Below are 21,262 nucleotides of genomic sequence, written 5' to 3'. Positions count from 1 at the left end.
AAAATGGTGACAATGAGAGTGAATAATGCTATCATATTGCCACTAAAGTCGATGGACTATTTTCTATCTGAATCATAATTTGAGCATGGCATGTTAAGCTCTAATCCTGCCTTTTAGGTTCCCCCGGTAGGACATCGACCCTCATACCTGAGCAAAGGCCTGTAGTCTGCGTTAGCATTTGCAGCAAAGCATTCAGAATACAGTTATGGTTCCCTGGCTGGAATCTCCCTCTTAACGTGTAATGGGACTAGGAAGTGTTTTTATAATAACACAGCTAATGTTCTAAGAAAATGTCCCTACGTAAAGATTTATTTTCTACGAATGTTGGAGACTAAACTTCTACCATGTTCACCAGCAATGTACCAAACTGTAGCCTTGACTGAAGCACAAAGTGATCAAGAATGCGTTGTTTGAGAACACAGTGCTGGGTAAAGCAAAACAGTTAGATAAAAAAAAAAAATGAAAACAAGACCGTAAAACTGGTTATTGTAAAAATAACAATGCGAAGCTGAATAAAATAACTCTAGGTCAAGGTGCACAGTGGCCTAGTGTATTAAACTAACGTGCATGGAGCTATAACTAAAATGGCTACACAACAATACCAACTTACACAACTTAAAGCTGCCAGGGCAAATACAACCAAAGAGGGCAACCCACCGATGCACAATATGTCACACACAGAAACAATAACACATCATTTACATCCCCACAGGTATCCCAGCCAATGTCACCGGAGAGGAGGTGCCAGCAATATCCAGTCCCCAACTGAAGAGGCCCACAGTGATGACAGCAACTCTGGTCGCCTGGATCTGGATGACCAACCTAGCCCATCAGGGACCTCTGGACAGTCGGTTACCCAAGCCCAGTAACACACCACCACAGAGCCTCCCCCATCTGGAAACACCACCACAACACCCACCCAGCGTACCCATACCTCTGTCCCTAGGACACGTCAACAAGCAGTGTGTCCACCTCTACAGGGACCCCAGGGCACACCTCATACCCAAGACAATCAGGGACCTGGAGTCAGTGGGCACATGGTTCAGGGGACAGAGGCACAGGACAACAGGGAAACTGGGAGGACTGCTGTGAGCCAGGGGGAGGACAGGCCCAGGGAACCGACTCTCCAGGAGGCACTCACCGAGATCCTGGGAGCCTATCAACATTCCCAGGACCCGATGGGCCAGATCCTGGACAATGTGCAGGAGAACAGGCAGCTGCAGGAGGGACAGTACCAGGGGATCAGGGGGGACTTGCAGGCCATCAACACCACCCTGGTCTCAATAGCAGGGGTGCTGGCAGACATAGCCAACACTATGCGGGAAGCAGGCTCAAAACAGCGGGCCCCTGCCACTAGCCAGACATCTGAACTGCCTTCCACCTCTGCTCACGCTAGTGGACAGGAGGCCCTGCCACAGGACTCACAGGCCACCAGCACCCCTCCCCCTGCAGAAGGAGGACCACCCCGCAAACGTTCCCTGCGATCCAGGCAGAAGCCAGAGACTATTGCCAAGACCCACACCAGGAAATAAGACTCTCCTGATTGTCACCCTTGTGTCCCACTCTGTCACCCTGTCCACCATGAACTGCCATTGCTCCCCTTCCTATGTCCTCATGGACAATGCACCTGTGCTACAGACTGGAACTATAGGTTGGAATTCCCTCCATCATCACCCCATCCCATTGCACTTGCCCCTATTTTTCTTAGCACTTCAATAAGCACCTTTGGAAAAAAATACAAGTATGGAGTATGTCACATTTTTCAAGTTTGTATATGTTTAACCAGGTACGAACATTGCAATTCAACTGTACAGTAAATGAACACCTAAGAAAGACCTGTAGTTGGCTGCAGTGGTTATACCAGGAGCTATAGTGAGGCACCAACATCTGTAAAATGAATTGCCAAAGGGTACAGTAAGTGGGCATAGAAGTGGGAAATAACAGTATGCCAGTGCCAAAGAATGTCAAAATAATGACAATGAAATGTGAAGTAACACTGTCTTACCTGAAATATTGTCATATCACTGCTGTTCTGTTGTCCTTATCCTCATCCTCTGCCTCCACATCCTCACTGTCCACAGGGTCCACTGCTGCCACACGGGCATCTCCAGCCTCCTCCTCCTGCAGAAAAGGGACATGGCGTTTCAGGGCAAGGTTGTGCAACATGCAGCATACCACTATTATCTGGGAGAACTTCTTAGTGAGTAGCACAGGGATCCACCTGTTAGATGAAGGCACCAAAACCTGGCCTTCAGGTGGCCAAAGGTTCTTTCTATGATCCTTCTGGTTCGCCATGTGTCTCATTGTAACGTTCTTCTGCCCTTGTCCTGGCATTCCTCACAGGGGTCAGAAGCCATGATAGGTCGCAGTAACCAGAGTCACCTGCAAATATTGAAGGACAACATTTAGCCACACACGTTCCCATACAGCCCACACCATACCCATACACCAACATATACTGGGTGGGGACCGGAGCACACCCTGTACCTCTGTAGTTGGCCCATCACATTTGGGATGCTGCTATTCTTCAGGATAAAGGCATCATGCACCGACCAAGGATACTTAGCATTGACATGGGAGATGTACTGGTCCGCCAAGCACACCATCTGTACATTCATTGAGTGGAAACTCTTACGATTTCAGAACACTTGTTCATTTTGACTGGGGGGACCAATGCAATATGTGTTCCATCCATCGCCCCAATTATGTTGGGGATATGTGCCATTGCATAGAAGTCAGCCTTCACTGTGACCAAACCTCCCCCTGGGGAAATAGCTGCACATGTGTTTAATCAGGGCAGACAACACTCTGGTCAGCACTATTGAGAACATTGGCTGTGACATTCCTGTTGCCAAGCTCACTGTCACTTGGAAAGAACCAGTTGCTAGGAAATGGAGCACCGATAGAACTTGCACAGTGGGGTGGGGTATAGCAGATATCAGGTCAGGCTTCAATTGGGCACACATCTCTGTGATTGTGGCCCTGTCCAGGCTATAGGTGAGGATAATGTGCCTGTCCTCCATTGTTCCCAAGTCCACGAGGGGTCTGTACACAGTGGTATGTCTCCATCTCCTATTCATCCGCAGCGGTAGCAATCTAAGGGGCAAAAGAGTGAGGAGCCGGTCACAAACTGGACAATGAGGCTATAACAGTTCAATGCATACTGTCAAATTGTAATGGGTAAGTGACAATTGTCCTGTGTGTCTATATTTAAACAGTGACGCAGTAATTATCCTGGGCCTAACCCCCCCTCTGAAATGGCATCCACCTGTCCAGTGAGGAGGGACAGGTGAAAGTGAGGGAATTCCGCTAACGTTGTGCGCCGTTGCGGGAGGCGGTCGGGAACCGCCTTCAACTCCTCATTGGTTAACATTAGGTCCTATGGGGTACAGTGGCCAATGGTGATCTACGCCGGCGGTGATTGTTTGCACCGCCGCAGACATGACTTCCATTTTCTATCTGATTCCTCACTTGCTACCTGACCTTTAACAGTAGAGGACCTGCCCTGCAAGTACTGCTGTGACCTTTGTCTGGAACCTACCATTGCCCATGTGACTGTGGAAAGGATCCCTGCCTTTACCTCGGCGGAGTTGGAGATACTGGTGGATGGGTCCTACCCCAGTACGGACTGCTGTATGGGCCTCCAGACCAACAGGTGAGTACACTGTGGGCACAATGCATGTGGCATGAATGCATGGAGTGGTGTGTGAAGGCCTCGTGTAAGGGGGGTGGGTGGATGTCCCCTGGGCAGCATACAGGTTGTGTGCTGGGCTATGTGTGTGTAAATGGTGATGTTAAGAGGTATGGTGGGCCGTAAGTGTAACAGGCAGGACTGTCTGACTGATACTATTTTCCTGTGTGTATTCCCTCTGCATGTCAGCGCTCATCAAAAGAAGAGTATATGGCGTGCCATCGCCAAGGAGGTGCGGACCCTGGGGGTCTACGGAAGGCGGAGCACCCACTGTCGGAAACAGTGGGAGGACCTGAGACGCTGGACATGTAAGACAGCGGAGACCCAGCTCGGTATGGCCTCCCAACGAGGAAGGGGTGCCCATCCAACCCTGACTCCCCGGATGGCCTGCATACTGGCAGTGGCCTACCCAGAGCTGGATGGACGCTTAGGGGCATCAGAGCAGCCACAAGGGGGTGAGTAGAGTGCCCATCATCACAACATATGCATGGTATGGTGGTATCCGGATGGGGTTGTGTCAGTGGGTGCCCCTAGGCCAGGCCTGACATTGCAGAGTAGGTCCCCTGGTGGCAAGGGTCCTGAAGGGATAATCCTTCTACCTAGCTCGTAGACATCCACTACTGGTCAGGGCTGCGAGGGTCCCAGGTGTGCTGCATTTGGCGGTGTGTGCTCCTCCCCATGCTTTGGTGGCTAGCAATATCACTGGTAGAGCAATGCATAGTGGGTAGGCCTGTTACCTGTGTGTGTAGGTGCTATGTACGCCAACGTTGGTGTTGGTGCAGCCATTGACTAAGTGTATCTTTTGTCTGTTCCCCTCCTTTTTGTTTTGTCACCCTGTCCTTATGTGCATTAGTATCATCTGGCGGAGGAGCAGAGGCACAAGTGATGGAGGGTGCTCTATCCCACAGGACCCAGGAGGCGGAGTCCACCGACAGTGAGGGCACCAGTTGGACGGAGGACGAGGGGAGCACCACAGCAGAGACTGGAGGGGACAGTTCTGACACAGATACCTCCTCCAATGGAACCTCCCTGGTGGCGGCGGACACCCCTGTGACCACCCAGCTGCAGGTACAGCTGCCATCCCCGTACCAGCACCGCCCTCCCAGCAGTCCCTCAGAGAGTTGCCCGTGCCCGCTCACCCAGGAGAGTGGGCATCTCCTTTGCCCCAGGCACCTCAGGCCCTGCCCCAGTGAGCCCTGCTTCCCTGAGTGAGGAGGCTATTGACCTCCTGAGATCCATCTCTGTAGGGCAGTCAACCATTGTGAATGCAATCCAGGGGCTGCCAGCCCAGATGCAACAGACTAATGCATTCCTGGAGGGCATTAACTCTGGCTTGGCAGCCCAACAGAGATCGATCCAGGTTCTGGCCTCCTCTCTGATGGCAGCCATTGTCCCTGTTTCCACCCTCCAACTTCCTCTTCCCAGTCCCATTCCCCTCAACCCCAACCTATCCCTAGCACACAGGCAGACGAGCATGCACACAAGACAACACACAAGAGTGGCACAGGCAAACACAAGCACCACACATCATCCCACAGTCACTCACACAAACACCATCCAGATGCAGACACACCAACATCTACAATTTCCACTGTATTCCCCTCCTCCTCCTTCTCCACCTCCCTCTCAGTTCTGTCTACACTCACACCTGCATGCACTACATCCTCATCCACTACCAGCATCACCACCACACCACACCACAAGAACACACACCTCATTGGCAGACACCTCCACAACAGCCATGCACACATCCCCTGTGTCCTTACCCACTGTGTCTGTCCCCCTCCTAAAGTACACAAATGGAAGCACTCAGACACTCAACAGCCATCCACCTCACAACAGCATCCAGCCCATGCACCTGCCCCCAAAATCAGCAGACAGACACCTCCTACAACCATTCCCTCTTCCTCCAATCCCAAACCTTCTCCCTCTTCCCGCCACAATGTCCCTAAAAAGCTTACCCTATCCACCATTGACCTATTCCCTACCCTCTCCCCCGTCCTGCACGTCTGGCCTGGGTGGCAAAAACCCAGGAAAACACCTCCGCCACCCAGTCCATCGGCCCAGTAATCACCACATCCATTTGTGGTGGGAAAGGATCCAGGGCACATGTCCTGATGGTGAAGGAGCCTGCACCAGGCAGCCTCAAGGGTAAGGACCCTTCCCCAGCTGCTGCCAGGAAGAGCAAGGAGCCTGCCCCAGCTGCTGCCAGGAAGAGCAAGAAGCCTGCCCCTGCTGCTGCCAGGAAGAGCAAGGAGCCAGCACCAGCAGGCAGGAAGGGCAAGGGGCCTGGGGCAGGGACTCTGATGGAGCCCCCACCACCAACCATGATTGTGCAGCCATCCGAGGCTGCAGGGCATGGGCAGGAGCCTCCCCCCACCAGCAGCAGAAGCACTACCACCACCAGGTGACAGCCATCCGAGGCTGCAGGGGATGGGCTGGGGCCTCCCCCCACCTGCAGCAGCAGCTCCACCAACACCAGTGGGCAGCCATCTAAGGCTGCAGGGGATGGGCTCGAGCCTCCCCCACCAGCAGCAGCAGCACCACCACCACCAGTGGGCAGCCATCCGAGGCTGCAGGGGACGGGATGGAGCCTCCCCCACCAGCAGCAGCACCACTACGCCAGTGAGCAGCCGTCTCCTCCGGCGGACGGTATGTAGTCCTGCCTCCATGGGCTGCTGTGCAGCCTGCCCCCTGCAAATCCACTGGGTATGACACCCACCTGAGAGACTATGACCTTGCACTCCCCAGAATCAAGAGCACAGGGCACAATGCCCCTTCCAGAACCAGTGGGTAAGACACCCACCAACCCCAGCCTCCCCAGGATCAAGATCACAGGGCACGATGCCCCCTCCAGAACCAGTGGGTAAGACACCCACCAACCCCAGCCTCCTCAGGATCAAGAGCACAGGGCACCATGGCCCTCCTGAACTAGTGGGCAAAACACCCACCAACCCCAGACTCCCCAGGTCTAAGAGCACAGGGCACGATGCCCCCTCCAGAACCAGTGGGTAAGACATCCACCTACCCCAGCCTCCACAGGATCAAGCACAGAGCATGTTGCCCCTTCCAGAGCAAGTGGGCAAGTCACCCACCTGAGAGACTGTGGCCTTGCAGTCCCCAGGACCAAGCACAGGGCATGTTGCCCTGTCCAGGGCATGTGGGCAAGTCACCCGCTCCAGAAACTGTGGCCTTACACTCCCCAGGACCAAGCACAGGGCGTGTTGTCCCCTCCAGAACAAGTGGGCAAGTCACCCACCTGAGAAACTGTGGCCTTGCACTCCCCAGGACCACGCACAGGGCATGTTGCCCCCTCCAGAACCAGTGGTCTTGTATCATCTCCCTTCTAAGGTGCCCCCCATCCCCCTGATGTGCCTGCCTATTTATCAACTGATGCCCCTGCAGTGTTCTCTCTGTGTTGATGCAGGTGACAAGTGGGGCCTTGGACTTTGGCCTGTGGCCCACGCACACTGAGGACTGGGCAGTGTCCCTTGAACTGTACAATTGTATATATCTGTTACATTGCATATTTCTTATTTATACTCTGTTGATCTTATTACACTCACTTTAGTAAATTCCTGTTGTCCTTGCATTATTCATCCGAGGTACGGGGTAAATATGTTTTAGCACTGCAGCTGTATGTGTGTATGGTGTTGGGGGTTGGGGGTGTGTGTGTGGTGCTTGCAAGTGTCACTCTCTTTTTTCTCCCTCCCCTCCCTTTTGTGCTAGGCGGTTGTACTCACCGTCGTCATCTTCGCCGTCGTAGGAGTTTGTGGTGGAGCAGCACAGGGTGTGGTTGTTCCCTGCGTCTCCAATGGCGAGTCCTTTCCCTTCTGTGCAGTGTTTCTACCAGGCTTTTGATGTTGTTGGTACTGCCCTGGAAAAGGTGGCGGTTTCCTAGGTCATAATATGGTGGGTGGAACATTGACTTCCGCCTGGCTGTAGGTGGCTACCGCCATGGTGCCTGTTGTTTCCACCCTGACGGTCGGTGTGGTAAAGTGGCTGTCTATCTGAGTTCTCACAGCCATGGTCATAATTTGGCTGTAATTACCGCCAGCCTGTTGGTGGTATTACCGCCACTTTTACACCAATCGCCAGGGTTGTAACGAGGGCCTGAATGTCCAGTGTCCATGGAACAGTTGAAGGCTTTACAATTCAAACAAATATGGTCCAAACTTTCCTTACAAACTTAAGTTCTCCTCTAGAGAGAATGAATCCAGTCTGAGTAGTGGATTATGGCAGTATCCCCCCTGCCCAGCTTTTTAGACAGTGCTTTCCGATGGTGCTCGAGTGCTACAATATTAAGTGTGCTTGGGGGGAGAAGGCACTGCCAAGGCGGTGGTGTCCTTACAGTAGCTCTTGCGGTCCCAGTGTGGGACTGCCAAAGTTGTAATCAGGTTGTTAGTATTCTGCCTCACCAGTGTTGAAGGCAGTCAGGCTGAGCAAGTACAAGGTTTGCAAAGAGATTTGCTCAGGTCTTAGAAAGCAGTAGTCGGGGAGGGCATTTCAGGCAGTAAGGTGGCACACTGGCGCCGCAGTGCCCATAGTTGCCTCTTATTGTATGCTCCCTTGTGAATGGCATCCTCTGCACAAACCACTCCTTCAATGTGTCCAAAGCTGGTGAGTGAACACATATGAGCAAGCTATAGGCCAGGATAAAGCTGTGTTGAAATCCATTTTCATCTATGGAGAAGGGCAGAGAGTATGCGGGGTCCCAAAATTTGGTAATCAGCACTCTGGGGCGAGGACATGCAATGCATAGTAGCTCATGGTGAGTACGTGATCAAATAGCTGGTCATCTGCTGGATTGATGTAAGCTCTGTCAGTCAGTTTGCCTGCTTCACAATTAATCTCTTTCCATCCCCGTGTGGTGTTGGCCTTTATGGCAGTTCCTGCAAAGCCTAGTCAATGAGTTGCTTCACTCAATAAGTGGTGGGGTGGCAGCACTGAAATTCAGGCTATCTTAGAGTTGATGTCACAGATCACTCCTGAAAAGGCACACTGGAACAGCCTCTTCATCACTGGCTTCTGCCAGCGTTGTTTGGGACCCAAGGCAAAAACAGCTTTGCCTAGGAATCTACTCTGCTCACCGGAGCAGTGACTGCGAACGGCCATCTTGCATCCGGCCAAGCCCGACATCTCTGTGTTGCTCTTCTGTGTGCATGTTTCTGTATCACATGTGAAGTGAATCACCTGGGACCACAGACACAGTCACTGTGATTTTCTTATGCTTCTCTCATTTTTCATTTTAATTCTTTGAACTTGTCTTTAACCCTGCTCCTCTCAAACAGTCAATTAATCAAACAAATTTATCAAGCGCACTACTCACCTGGTAGGGTCTCAAGGCGCTGAGGGGGGGTTTACTGCTCAAAGAGCCATGTTTTGAGGTGCTTTTTGAAGGTTAGGAGGTCCTGGGTCTTGCGCAGGTTGGTAGGGATGGAGTTCCAGGTTTTGGCGGCGAGGTGGGAGAAGGATCTGCCGCTGGAGGTGATGCGTTGGATGCGGGGGACTGTAGTGAGGGCGAGGTCAGCGGAGCGGAGCTGTCGAGTTGTTTTGTGGAAGTTAATTCGTTCGTTGAGGTAGGCTGGTCCGGCGTTGTGGAGGGCTTTTTGAGCGTGGACAAGGATTTTTAAAATGATCCTTTTGTTGATGAGCAGCCAGTGTAGGGATCTGAGGTGGGCGGAGATGTGCTTGTGGCGAGGGAGGCTGACGATGAGACATGCGGCTGCGTTCTGGATGCGCTGGGCTTTTCTCTGAAGCTTGGCTGTGGTCCCTGCATAGAGGGCGTTGTCGTAGTCTAGTCTGCTGCTTATGAGGGCGTGGGTGACCATTCTTCTTGTTTCTGAAGGAATCCATTTGAAAGTCTTGCGTCGCATGCGAAGGGTGTTGAAGCAGTAGGATGATATGGCGTTGATTTGCTGAGTCATGGAGAGAGATGAGTCCAGTATGATGCTGAAATTGCGTGCATGGGTGGTGGGTGTTGGGGGTGGTCCAAGGGTGGTGGGCCACCAAGAGTCGTTCCATGCTGTCTTGTTGGGACCGAAGATGATGATCTCGTTCTTTTCTGAGTTCAATTTGAGGTGGCTTTCTGTCATCCAGTAAGCGATGACGAGGAGTCCGGCGTGTAGGTTATTCTTGGCGTTAGATGGGTTCCTCGTGAGATGATGAGCTGGGTGTCGTCAGCATATGAAATGATGGTGAGGCCTTGGGGGCGGATGATGTTGGCGAGTGGAGCTATGTAGATATTGTAGATATTGAAAAGGGTGTGGCTGAGGGAGGATCCTTGGGGGACCCCACAGATGGTCTTGGTGGCTGTAGACCGGAAAGGAGGGAGGCAAACTCTTTGGGTTCTTTCGGAGAGGAAGGAGGTGAGCCAGTCCAGGGCTTTGTGGCGAATTCCGGCGTTGAAGGGGCGTGTTCGAAGGGTTTAGTGGCATACTGTGTCGAAAGCTGCGGAGAGGTTAAGAAGGATAAGGGCATCGGTTTCGCCCTTTTCCAATCTGGTCCTGATGTCGTCTGTACAGGTGATGAGGGCGGTCTCAGTGCTGTTGTTTTTGCAGAATCCAGACTGGGAGACGTTGAGTATGTTCTTGTCTTCTAGGAAGCAAGAGAGTTGTATGTTTACTATCGTCTCTATGACCTTTGCGGGGAAGGGGAGTAGAGAGACAGGTCGGTAGTTTGTGAGGTCTTCAGGGTCTGCTTTGGGTGTTTTAAGAAGAGTGTTGACTTTGGTGTGTTTCCAAATATCTGGGAAGGTTGCGGTCTCGAAGGAGCTGTTGATGATCCTCTGATTTAATATTTCTTCTTGGTGTCCACATATTAAAATCCTGCCTGATTTTGGTACATTGGTGCAGCCGTTTTCTAACTGCTCAGAAGCTTCTAGATTTTATACCTGGGATATATAGCTCATGGGATTTTCTGCTGCTGTTGTACCTCCCATTTTCTACTTACTTTAGGCATTTTCTGGGATATTACTTTGGAGATTGTTTGTTTTGGTGTGAGTGCTCTATCAACCACGTAACCGTGCCAAATATTACTGCTTCACCTATTAATTTTGTTTTGGTTTAACATGTAGAACCTTCAATTAAGTGGACTAAATGGAAGAAAGTATTTTCACATTATGCCAAAGTACAAAGTTATCATCTGAGAGTCCAAACCATATTGTTACTGAATTGTCTAGAAATTAAGGGGATGATGAGGATGAAGGCTTCCATGAATATGACATTTCTATATAGAAACCAAAGAAGCACAACTGTCCAAAAATGAGTACTGCTTTATAAAGTTTCATTGTGAGACCTGTGGCACTGGGACATAAAGCAACTGTGGAGGAAGCTCCTTCTCTTACCTCTCTGTGAAATCCTGGAACAAACTCCTCCTTCACCACGGACATCATCCTCGCTGCTTAATTTAGGAAAAAACTCAAGACCTGGCTGTTCAACTGATCCTCCATTGCAGCAGGGTCCTCAGCATCTAGATACTGTCATGGGTGACAAGTTGTGCTTTATAAACACTGTTTGATTGATTGCTTGAGAGTGAACATTGAAGATTTGGTTGCTATTCTGACAAATAAACAACAAAATAAAAAGCTCCCCACCTCCACTCCTCTTTTCAATGGCTCTGGTGGATAGCAGTATTATAAGTCACCGGCTGTGATCTGTAGTCTGAATCTCTATTCCATAGGACGGGCATCTGGAACAGCGGTAAACTGTAGACAGATGGACCTTTAATATTGTTTAAAATGGATGCTCATTGAAATTCACATTTTCTACTATGTGTGTTCATCCAAGAAGATCCTCTCAATACGATCAGGAGCATTTCTGCTAAAGACTTCTATCTGTAAAGGTAAAAGAAACAGTTGAAGATGTCCCTTAGCACCAAAAAGGAATTGAAATTTATTCCTATTACTTTCTGATTCAAAAAAGTTTGAAAAAAGTTCCCAAACGAAAGCAAACCTATCCTTGACCTCAGTACAACAAACAATGGAAAAAAAATACAAAATTTAGGATGTTGGCTGGCATAAAGTAGGTTGTTCTGTGGCGAGATACACCCTATAATGACACTGCTCCACCATCCGGTAAAAGCATTCTCAGTAACCCTTCTCAGTCCTGGGTTGTTGTTGGAATGAAGCAGCCCGGCTTACTTAGAGGTACATTTCTAAAGCATTTACCAACACCACGATAATTCAACAAAGTAAAGGAGACAACACAATGAAAAGATGACAGTAATTTATAAAAAATAGTATATATATATATATATTTAGTTTTTTATTCTTTAAACACCTTGAACTTTAAAAATTACCTGATGTTTCAGCAATTTCAAAATTTACAACATTTACAAATACTTTAGAATTTTAGAATGCACATAATGATACAGGTTATTTGGTCACACAGTCTTGCGGTCCCTGGAGAAATATTACATCCTGCCCATCGCAGCCACCAAATGCACTTTTGGGCCACAACAAAGAGTGAGCCCCAGTGGAGGAGGGGATCCAACCAGATGGCCTTAATCAGTTGCCTGTAAAATGTTGACTTAGGACCAAATGCTGTATCATTTTTAATGCCGAGGTACCAGAGTGGTCCTGCTGTTGCGCTGGGAAGCAGGACCAGTATGGCTTGTGACTGTCACTGCTAAGGAAGCCAGGAAAGTTCTCAGGGGCCCACTTTTGGGGTTATTGACATGCAGTGGGGTCCTGGGCGATGAGACTCTACATCCCTCGGTTTCCTCAAGGATGTCCAGCTGGTGACCAGTCCCAACTGGTCCTTTGGTGCTGCAGGTGTTTATGTAATGTGCACAGACGAAACACTCCTCTATAGCTGCTTCTGGGCAATGGGACCCCTGGCTGCTCTACCCACCTGGTGGCCACTTCCTGCAAACTGTGGCATCCAGGTATTCCCGATAGTCACTGTTACTTCCGAAACAAGATGGCAGAACCCTTCTTGGAGCGTGCAGACCGCAGATCTCACTAGCCCTCCAGGGGTATGAGTTGCCAAGTCCTACAGGCCCCTTGAGAAATCGGTTCTACACGAGTTTCCACGCACCCTCAAAGATGACAGGCTGTCTAGGGCTACAGTGAAGAAGGTTGAACACCGTTTGTTCTCCCCCCAGCAGGCTAAACAGCCTAAAGACAGCAGATGTGTACTAGCCTGGCACCTGACTGGCTGGGGCAACTAAATGTCCAATTTCTAAAAGTGCAATTGGTGATAATTTTACATTAAACCCAACTTTAGAATAAAGTCAGGTTTTTTGGGAGAATTTCTCTGACACTAGCGGTACCAGTTTTGGTGGTCCCATTGCGTCAGCCCGGATTCAGTATTCTGAAGAGATTGTCACCAACCCAGAAAATTCACTTCTGGGCTCCAGCATATCCATCTTTCTGCTGGTTCCATCATGTCCCGCTCCTGTTTGAGCTTTGTCGCTGCCTCTTGCTGCCTTTAATCTCCTGTCATTCCCGTCTTGGTTGGATTGAAAGTGAGACTCCAGCTTTATTTTCAATATCTCCGGTCCTTCTTGGACAGTGGTAATATGCTGGTGATCCACATCTATATGGAACTTATGGACGCACAAAAAAGTCCAACAGAATCTCACAACCTTACTCACTAGCTCTTCCACTAAAGGTTCGAATGAGCTTCTTTTGGCCAACATAGATTAAACTAGATTTTGCAGCAGGAACACCTTATTTTATTGGAAAATTGCTGCATTCATACTACTTGCCTTATGTATCACTTGCCTTTTCAAGGTCTTTTTGAATAGTATTTGGTAAAGATTCCAAAGCCATACTCCATTTTGAGCATGTTAAGTTAGCCTGTCTGCCTTTGGTGTTGAATCATCCAAACATGGACTTTGCTAAATCGTAAGGTGACAAGAGTCTGCTACAGAATCATTGATATCTACATGCTGGTTCATACCACTTATTTCTTGAAGTAAGTAGAAAGTCTCCCAATGTGGGGTAAGAGTCAGTGGTCGACCCTATAAAAACCCCATGAATTGACCACTCAGAGAGATGTCTGTGCCCCAGGTTATCGCAAAAAGTCCTGCCAGACTACTGTACTGCTGCAACCTCCACTTCGACGCTGAGAACCAATATAGAGCCAATATAGAGGAGATAGCTGAGTCCAGCTGACATATTTTCCTTTTGAAGAAACACTTGCCCTGGCTGAAGTCTGATAATCATAGTTTCTCCCCTGTGAACAGCTATTAGTGTGCTTAATCTCAAGAAACTCTACAAGCAAAGCTAGGTACTACATGCTCTCATAGTGTAGCTCAAAGAAGTAGTTCTTAAGGTGTTAGGTTGCTAGCAACTTTCAAATTATGGTGCAAATGTTCAGATCATTCTCGCTGTTAGTGACATGCATTAGTGCTGTTCCAATTATATTCTGTGTGGGTCTTACTCATGTACCAAGCAACAGTATGTGGCAGTTGAAATACACCCTTTTAAATATATATAGGCCCTCATTACGACCCTGGCGGTTGGTGATCAAGTGGCGGTAACACTGCCAACAGGCTGGCGGTAACTACTGCCAAATTATGACCATGGCGGTGATATCTCCGAAAGACAGCCAATGTACCACACCGACCGCCAGGGTGGAAACAACAGTTACCACAGCAGTAGCTGCCTACAGCCAGGTGGAAGACAAACTTCCGCCCACCATATTATGGCATTGCAAACTGCCACCTTTTTTTGGGTGGTACCAACACCATCAAAAGCCTGGCGGAAACAGAGCTCGGAAATGAAAGGACTCACCATTGGAGACACAGGGAAGAACTACGCCGCCATGGAACCAGAACTGCAAGTTTTCCCGATGATCCTTGACATACTCCACTACGAACACCAACACTGGCAAAGACGATGATGGTGAGTACAGCTGTCTATCACACAAGGGAGGGTGGGAGGAAAATGACAGTGACACACACATGCACAACACACATCCCACACACACGCGCCATACACACAACCAGCTGCACAAGATAACCAATTTGTCCACAATAATTGTCTGAATAATGCAAGGACAACAGGAATTGACTACAGTGATTTTAATAAGATCAACATCAAAACTAATAAGTTGATTTGGCAATGCAGCAGATATGTACAAAAGTACAAAAAGGGACACTGCCCAGTCCACAGTTCACAGGGGCCACATGGCCACAGGGCAAAGTCCAAGGCCCCACTCAATCCCTGCACTAATACGGAGAGAACACTGCAGGGACATCAGCTGGCAAATAGGCTGGCACCTCAGGGGGAGAGTGGCACCTCAGCCGGATGCAGAAACAAGACCACTGGTTCAGGAGGGGGCAACATGCCCTATGCTTGGTCCTGGGGAGTGCAAGGCCACAGTATCTCTGGTGGATGACTTGCTCACTGGTTCTGGAGGGGGCAACATGTCCTGTGCTTGGTCCTGGGGAGAGCAAGGCCACAGCCTCTCAAGTGGGTGACTTGCCCATTGGTTCTGGAGGGGGCAGGCTGCACAGCAGCCCATGGGGGCGTCCGCCGGCGGTGACTGCTGCACTGTGGTGGTGGCGATTGTGGGAGACTCCTGCCCCGCCTCCGCACCCTCCGATGGCTGCACTGTGGTGGTGGTGGTTGTGGGAGGCTCCTGCTCAGCCCCTGCACCCTCCGATTGCTGCACTGTGCTGGTGGTGGTTGTGGTTGTGGGAGGCTCCTGCTCACCCCCTGCTCTCTCTGATGAATGCACTGTGGTGGTGGTGGTTGTGGGAGGCTCCTGCTCAGCCCTGGCATTCTCTGACGGCTGCACAACCACAGCTGGCGGTGTGGTCTCTGTGACAGATGTTGGTGCAGGCTCCTTCCCTTTCTTGCTGGCTGGCGCAGGATTCCTCCCCTTCTTGCTGGCTGGTGCAGACTTCTTCCCCTTCTTGCTGGCTGGTGCCGGCTCCTTCCCCTTCTGCCTGGCTGGTGCAGGCCCCTTCCCCTTCTTGCTGCCTGGTTCAGGCTCCTTCCCCTTCTGGTTGGCTAGTGCAGGCTCCTCCCACTTCTTGCTGGCTGGTGCAGGCTCCTTTCACTTCTGGCTGGCTTGTGAAGGCTCCTTCCCCTTCAGTTTTTGTGGCCGGCAATCCTTTCCACCTCGAGTAGGTGCTGCTGAAACTGGGCCCGTGGCCTGTTTGCCTGAGGTGCTTGGCTGGGACCTTGATACCCTGGTCATACATGCAGGACGGGGTGGGGCAGGGAAGAGGTCAATCTGGGGAAGATAAAGCTTTTTAGGGACATTGGGGCAGGAGGAGGGAGAAGTAATATGGGAGTGGAGGATGAAGGAGTTGTTGTTGGAGGTGTTTGCTGGATTTGGGTGCAGGTGCATGGGTTGTATGCCGTTGTGAGGTGGATGGCTGTTGGGTGTCTGAGTGCTTGCGTTTGTGTACTTTGGGGGGGACAGCCACTGTGGGAGAGGACACAGAGGACGTGTGCATGGATGTTGTGCAGGAGTCTGCCAGTGAGGTGTGTGTTCTGCTTGGTGTGGTGATGATGCAGGTAGTAGATGAGGATGATGTTGTCCATGCAGGTGTTGGTGTGGCGGGAGGTGGCGGAGGAGGAGGAGGGGAGACAGTAGAGGCAGTGGATGTTGTCGTGTCTGCAACAGTATGGTGTTTGTGTGAGTGCCTGTGGGATGAAGTGTGGTGCTTGTGTTTGCCTGTGTCACTCGTGTGTTGCCTTGTGTGCATACACGTCTGTTTGTGTGCTTGGGGTGGGTTGGGGTTGAGGAGACTGGGAAGTGGAAGTTGGAGGGGGGACGGTTGAAACAGGGACAATGGCTGCCATCAGAGAGGAGGCCAGAGCCTGGATCGATCTCCTCACTCAGGGCAGCAGGGCTCACTGGGGCAGGGCCTGAGGTCACTTGGGCGAAGGAGATGCCCAGCCTCTTGGATGAGTGGGCACGGGATACTCGCTGATGGGTTGCAGGGAGGGCGGTGCTGATATTGGGGGTGGCGGTTGTACCTGTAGCTGAGGTGGTCTCAGAAGTGTCCGCCACAACCAGGGAGCTCCCAACGGAGGATGATCTGAGTCTGTATTGTCTCCTCCAGTCTCCGCCGTGGTGCTCCCGTCGCCCTCCATCCCACTGGTGCCCTCAGCGTCGGTGGACTCTGCCTCCTGGGTCCTGTGGGATGCAGCTCCCTCCGTCACCAGTGCTTCTGCTCCTCTGCCAGATGATGCTAATGCACACAAGGACAGGATGACAAAACAAGAACTGGGGGGAGAGAGACAAAGGATACACTGGGTCAGTGACTGCACCAAGACCACCGTTGGCGTACACAGCACTCACACACAGGGAACAGGCCTACGCACTATACACTGCACTACCAGTGATATTGCTAGCCACCAAGGCATGAGGAGGAGCACAAATTACTAACTGCAGTACACCTGGGACCCACACAGCCTTGACCAGTAGTGGATGCTAACAAGCTAGGTAGGCAGTAGTTCCCCTTCAGACCCTTTGCCACCAGAAGACCTACACTGCTATGTCTGGCCTGGCTAGAGGCACCCACTGACACACAACCACCACCCGGATACCACCCCACCAGCCGTAAGTTGTAATGATAGCCACTGTACTCACCCCTTTGTGGCTGCTGTGATGCACTCAAGCACCCATCCAGCTCTGGATAGGCCACCGCTAGAATGCAGGCCATCAGGGGGGTTAGGGTCCGACAGGCACCCCTTCCTCGTTGGGAGGCCATCCCCAGCTGGGCCTACACGGTTTTCCGTGCCCAGCGTCTCAGGTCCCCCCACCGTTTCTGACAGTGGGTGCTCCGCCTGCCATAGACCCCCAAGGTACACACCTCCTTGGCGATGGCACACCATATACCCTTCTTTTGATGGGTGCTGACCGGCAGAAGCAATACAGACAGGAGAACACCATTAGACAAACAGTCCAGCCAGTAACACGAATGGCCCACCATACCCGTTTCCATCACTATTGGCACACACACAGCCCAGCACTCAATGTGTACCCAGCCAAGGGTGGGGCGGGTCTATGGGATAATGCTGGTCACAGGAGAAATCGGCAAATATTTGACAAATTACACTGTCCCATGACATGTTTGCACATTGCGGACTACTGTTGTGGCTCCATTGTTCAGTTTGTGACAGTCTCCTCACCCTTTTGTCCCCTAGATACCTACCTCTGCGGATGAATAGGAGATGGAGACATCCCCCGTGTACAGACCCCTGGTGGACTTGACTACACTGGAGGACAGGCACATTATCCTCACCTATAGGCTGGACATGGCCATAGTCACAGAGCAGTCCAACTGGAGCCTGACCTGATATCTGCTATCACAGAGAAAACAGGAAGGTGGAGGCACACCCACTATTGTCCACCCTCCTAACACCATGTGCCAAATCACTCATCATCCACACAACTAGTATTGTAGATCAACTCCCCTATCTCAGATATCCATACAACCATTGTCACCCTACGTCCACTCAACTTCATACACTAACATAGATACCAGCTACCCACAAATCAAACTACAACACACTCACGTACATACAATTAACATCATACACAAAGGATCCACTCAACAACACTTCCACCATACATCCACACAAGCATCACACAGCAATACACCCACTTTCATATGCTAACTCACCCACTATCATATGCCAAAGCACCCTCCTTCATGCATTCACACAAGCAACATCATAGGCCATTACAATTGCCATCATAGTTCCACACACCATAATAGTTCCACATTAACATCATAGGTCCCCTCAACCAAGATGATACACCAACAAACACACCTCATATGCCAACACACCTGTGTTCATACTTATTTCTACTCACCATCATATAACAAAACACCCACCATCATATGGCCACCCATCAAATATCCTACATCACTGCACACCCACCATTAAGGGCCAGATGTATCATCACAGCCCATTGCGATTCGGTAATAGGGCCATGTATCACATTTGCGAATCGGTAATAGCAATTTCTTAAAAATCGCAAATGCTATTACCGAATCGCAAATTGCGATACCGGCCCCATTCGCAGCTATGGGCCTGTTGGGCCATAGCTGCAAATTTTTTGCATTTCCAAAATTGCGATTTCTGAACCAGAAATGGCAATTTTGGAAATGCAAAAGGCCAGGGTGCTGGGGGCCTAAGGCCCCCTCTGCTGCACCCCAAAATATTTTTTTTCCACATGTAAGGTACACACATGCCAAAAGGGCATGTGTGCTTTACATGTTTAATTTAAAAATGCAGTTAAACTGCATTTTTAAATTTTGCACCAGGTTACCACCTGGTTGCATATCATGGTATTTTGCATGTGCAAAATGCCATTTTTGGAAAAATCACAATTAGCGATTTTTTCCAGCATAGCCTTGCGACCTGGAATTTGCGAATCGCAAATTGCGCCTCGCAAGTTCCAGGTCGCAACGCAAGAAATCGCAATTTTAGCGATTTCTTATTTGTGGTCTGCGAATGCCTTTCATGCATCGCAGACCACTGTTTTGCACTCGCAAACGGCGAATTTACCGGTTCGCACCGTTTGCGAGTGCAAAACTTTTTCATACATCTGGCCCTAAATGTCCACAGGTTCATGAATATGAACACCCTAATCAGTCATGCAGCCGTGTGTATAGACTCGCATCTACCAACATACTTTCGTTCACACATCAAAAACGCATACTAACCCCAACCACCAGTGACATTAACCTCCAGGTAAGCATCAGTGATTGGCATTTCATGCCATCCGGTGCTGTCGTCCTGCTTTTGTCTGTCTCTCCTGTCTTATGACATTCGATCCTGACAGCATGTCCATATTCTAGCCTATATTCCCTGCAAACCCCCACTTTGCCTTAACGAAGAGTGAGAGAGGCTTCCACAAACAAAAACAAAAAACACAAGTCAGGCACAGGGAGACCTGTGAACCATAGAGAATGGGTGGGTGGCAGGTGTTTTTCGCCTCAGTGGCCCACAGCATTTTGCGGGCCACAGAGGAGCTGGTCAGTGTCACGTGACATCCATCCATGTGTCCTCTTTCAAATTTTAAACAGGTGCAGAGATGGGTGAGGAGTTGCTCTCCTGTTGTTTGTTTGTTTTGAGTTATGACTGTGGGCAAGATGCATGGGAATCCCCTGCTTTTCAACATGTGTGGAATATAAATATTTGCCTATTTGGCCATTGTGTTTGACTAAGATGGTAGATGTTCTAGGTGATTTGTCTTTAAATAATCAGTACTTTCCTAAATAGTTTGTGTATATGGAATTATATGCATTTAATATGAAATTGTTTGAAAGCATAAATATATGAGCGAAAGTACTGTATAATCTGACTATTTGTTAATAGAACTAAATTGAAATGGCTGGCAACCTGTGATGAACTACAGCAATTGTGAATTCAACCCTCAGTAGTTTAGTCGCATTTCTAGTTTTACAGAGATTAGGTAATGAACATTGGTCAAAGTAACACTCTTGTTCTTTCATTATAGAATTCTGAAGCAAAACAATGTACGGAAACTACATAAAGATTCATTTGAAGGCTTACTCTTACTACAGCACCTGTAAGTGTTTGCATTTCTTTAATACTATATTTGTAAAATTGACCTGAATTCTCACAGTAAAACAATCCCAATGTGACACCTCTTGTATGAAATGAGGACTACTTGCCAGGAACCATGAATAAATATTATATTACCCAATCCCAGTTGTAATAGTTACGTCACCTTTCCCATTGGAAATGTGTTTTTTGTGTTGTTAATACCTTTGGCACTGTTAGACCTGGTATCCTTGGTGTGGTTTCCCCTGACTATTTTGCCTTCAGATCTCCTGTTTTGCTGACCTCGTTTTTGCTGGCTTTATGACTCTAGGCACTTTACTACTGCAAACTAGTGCTAAAGTGCATGTGCTCTCTTCTTAAAACATGGTAACATTGACTTATTCACAATTGACATATTTAATTCACTTATAATTCCTTAGTAAAGTGCACTACCAGTGCCCAGGGCCTGTAAATTGAATGCTACTAGTAGGCCTCCAGCACTGATTGTGCCACCCACTTAAGTAGCCCTTCAACATGTCTCAGCCCTACCATTAGTGAGCCTGTGCATGCAGTTTTAGACTGCCATGTCGGTCAAAACCTTCCTTTGCAATACATATAAGTCACTCATAAAGTAATCCCTATACAGCCCAAGAGCAAGGTGCTATGTATTTAATAAGTAGGGCATTCCCTGTTAAGTTATACAAGTCCTAGTGGTCAAAAACTCTCAAATTCGTTTTTCAATACTGCAAGGCCTATCTCTCCAATAGGATAACATTGGGATTACATTTTATAGGTGTAATTTCCAACTGGGAAAAGAGGGGACCCCCATGTTTGATGTCTCTGGAATCACAATTTAAAATCACAACTTATGGTGAAGTTGGAATTTAAATTGTAATTCGTAAAATGCCACTTTTAGAAAGTTGGCATTTTCTTACTTTAGCCATTTGGTGCATTCTGACTGCCTACCTCTGAAAACAAGTCTAGGGTGGGGGGCAGCTGGGCTTGACCATTCCATCCAGCAGCCACACACAAATGGATCTTAGGTGTGACTGATGGGCCATCCACAACCTTATGGGCCATTC

The 21,262-nt window shown here is 49.4% G+C and overlaps 1 protein-coding gene across 1 annotated transcript in view; it reads left to right on the top strand.

Annotated features, from left to right (window-relative positions):
- LOC138301524 (slit homolog 2 protein-like) overlaps nucleotides 1-21,262 on the top strand; it is a 348,568-nt gene that overhangs the window by 120,677 nt on the left and 206,629 nt on the right. Inside the window, exon 3 of the mRNA XM_069242038.1 lies at nucleotides 20,134-20,205. Within this exon, the coding sequence (XP_069098139.1) occupies nucleotides 20,134-20,205 (72 nt within the window). The remainder of the gene's footprint in view (nucleotides 1-20,133; nucleotides 20,206-21,262) is intronic.

Source organism: Pleurodeles waltl, chromosome 6, assembly GCF_031143425.1.
Source record: "Pleurodeles waltl isolate 20211129_DDA chromosome 6, aPleWal1.hap1.20221129, whole genome shotgun sequence".
Classification (NCBI taxonomy): Eukaryota; Metazoa; Chordata; class Amphibia; order Caudata; family Salamandridae; genus Pleurodeles; species Pleurodeles waltl.
The sequence above is the reverse complement of the archived record's forward strand: the minus strand, read 5'-3'. Positions and strand labels throughout refer to the sequence as shown.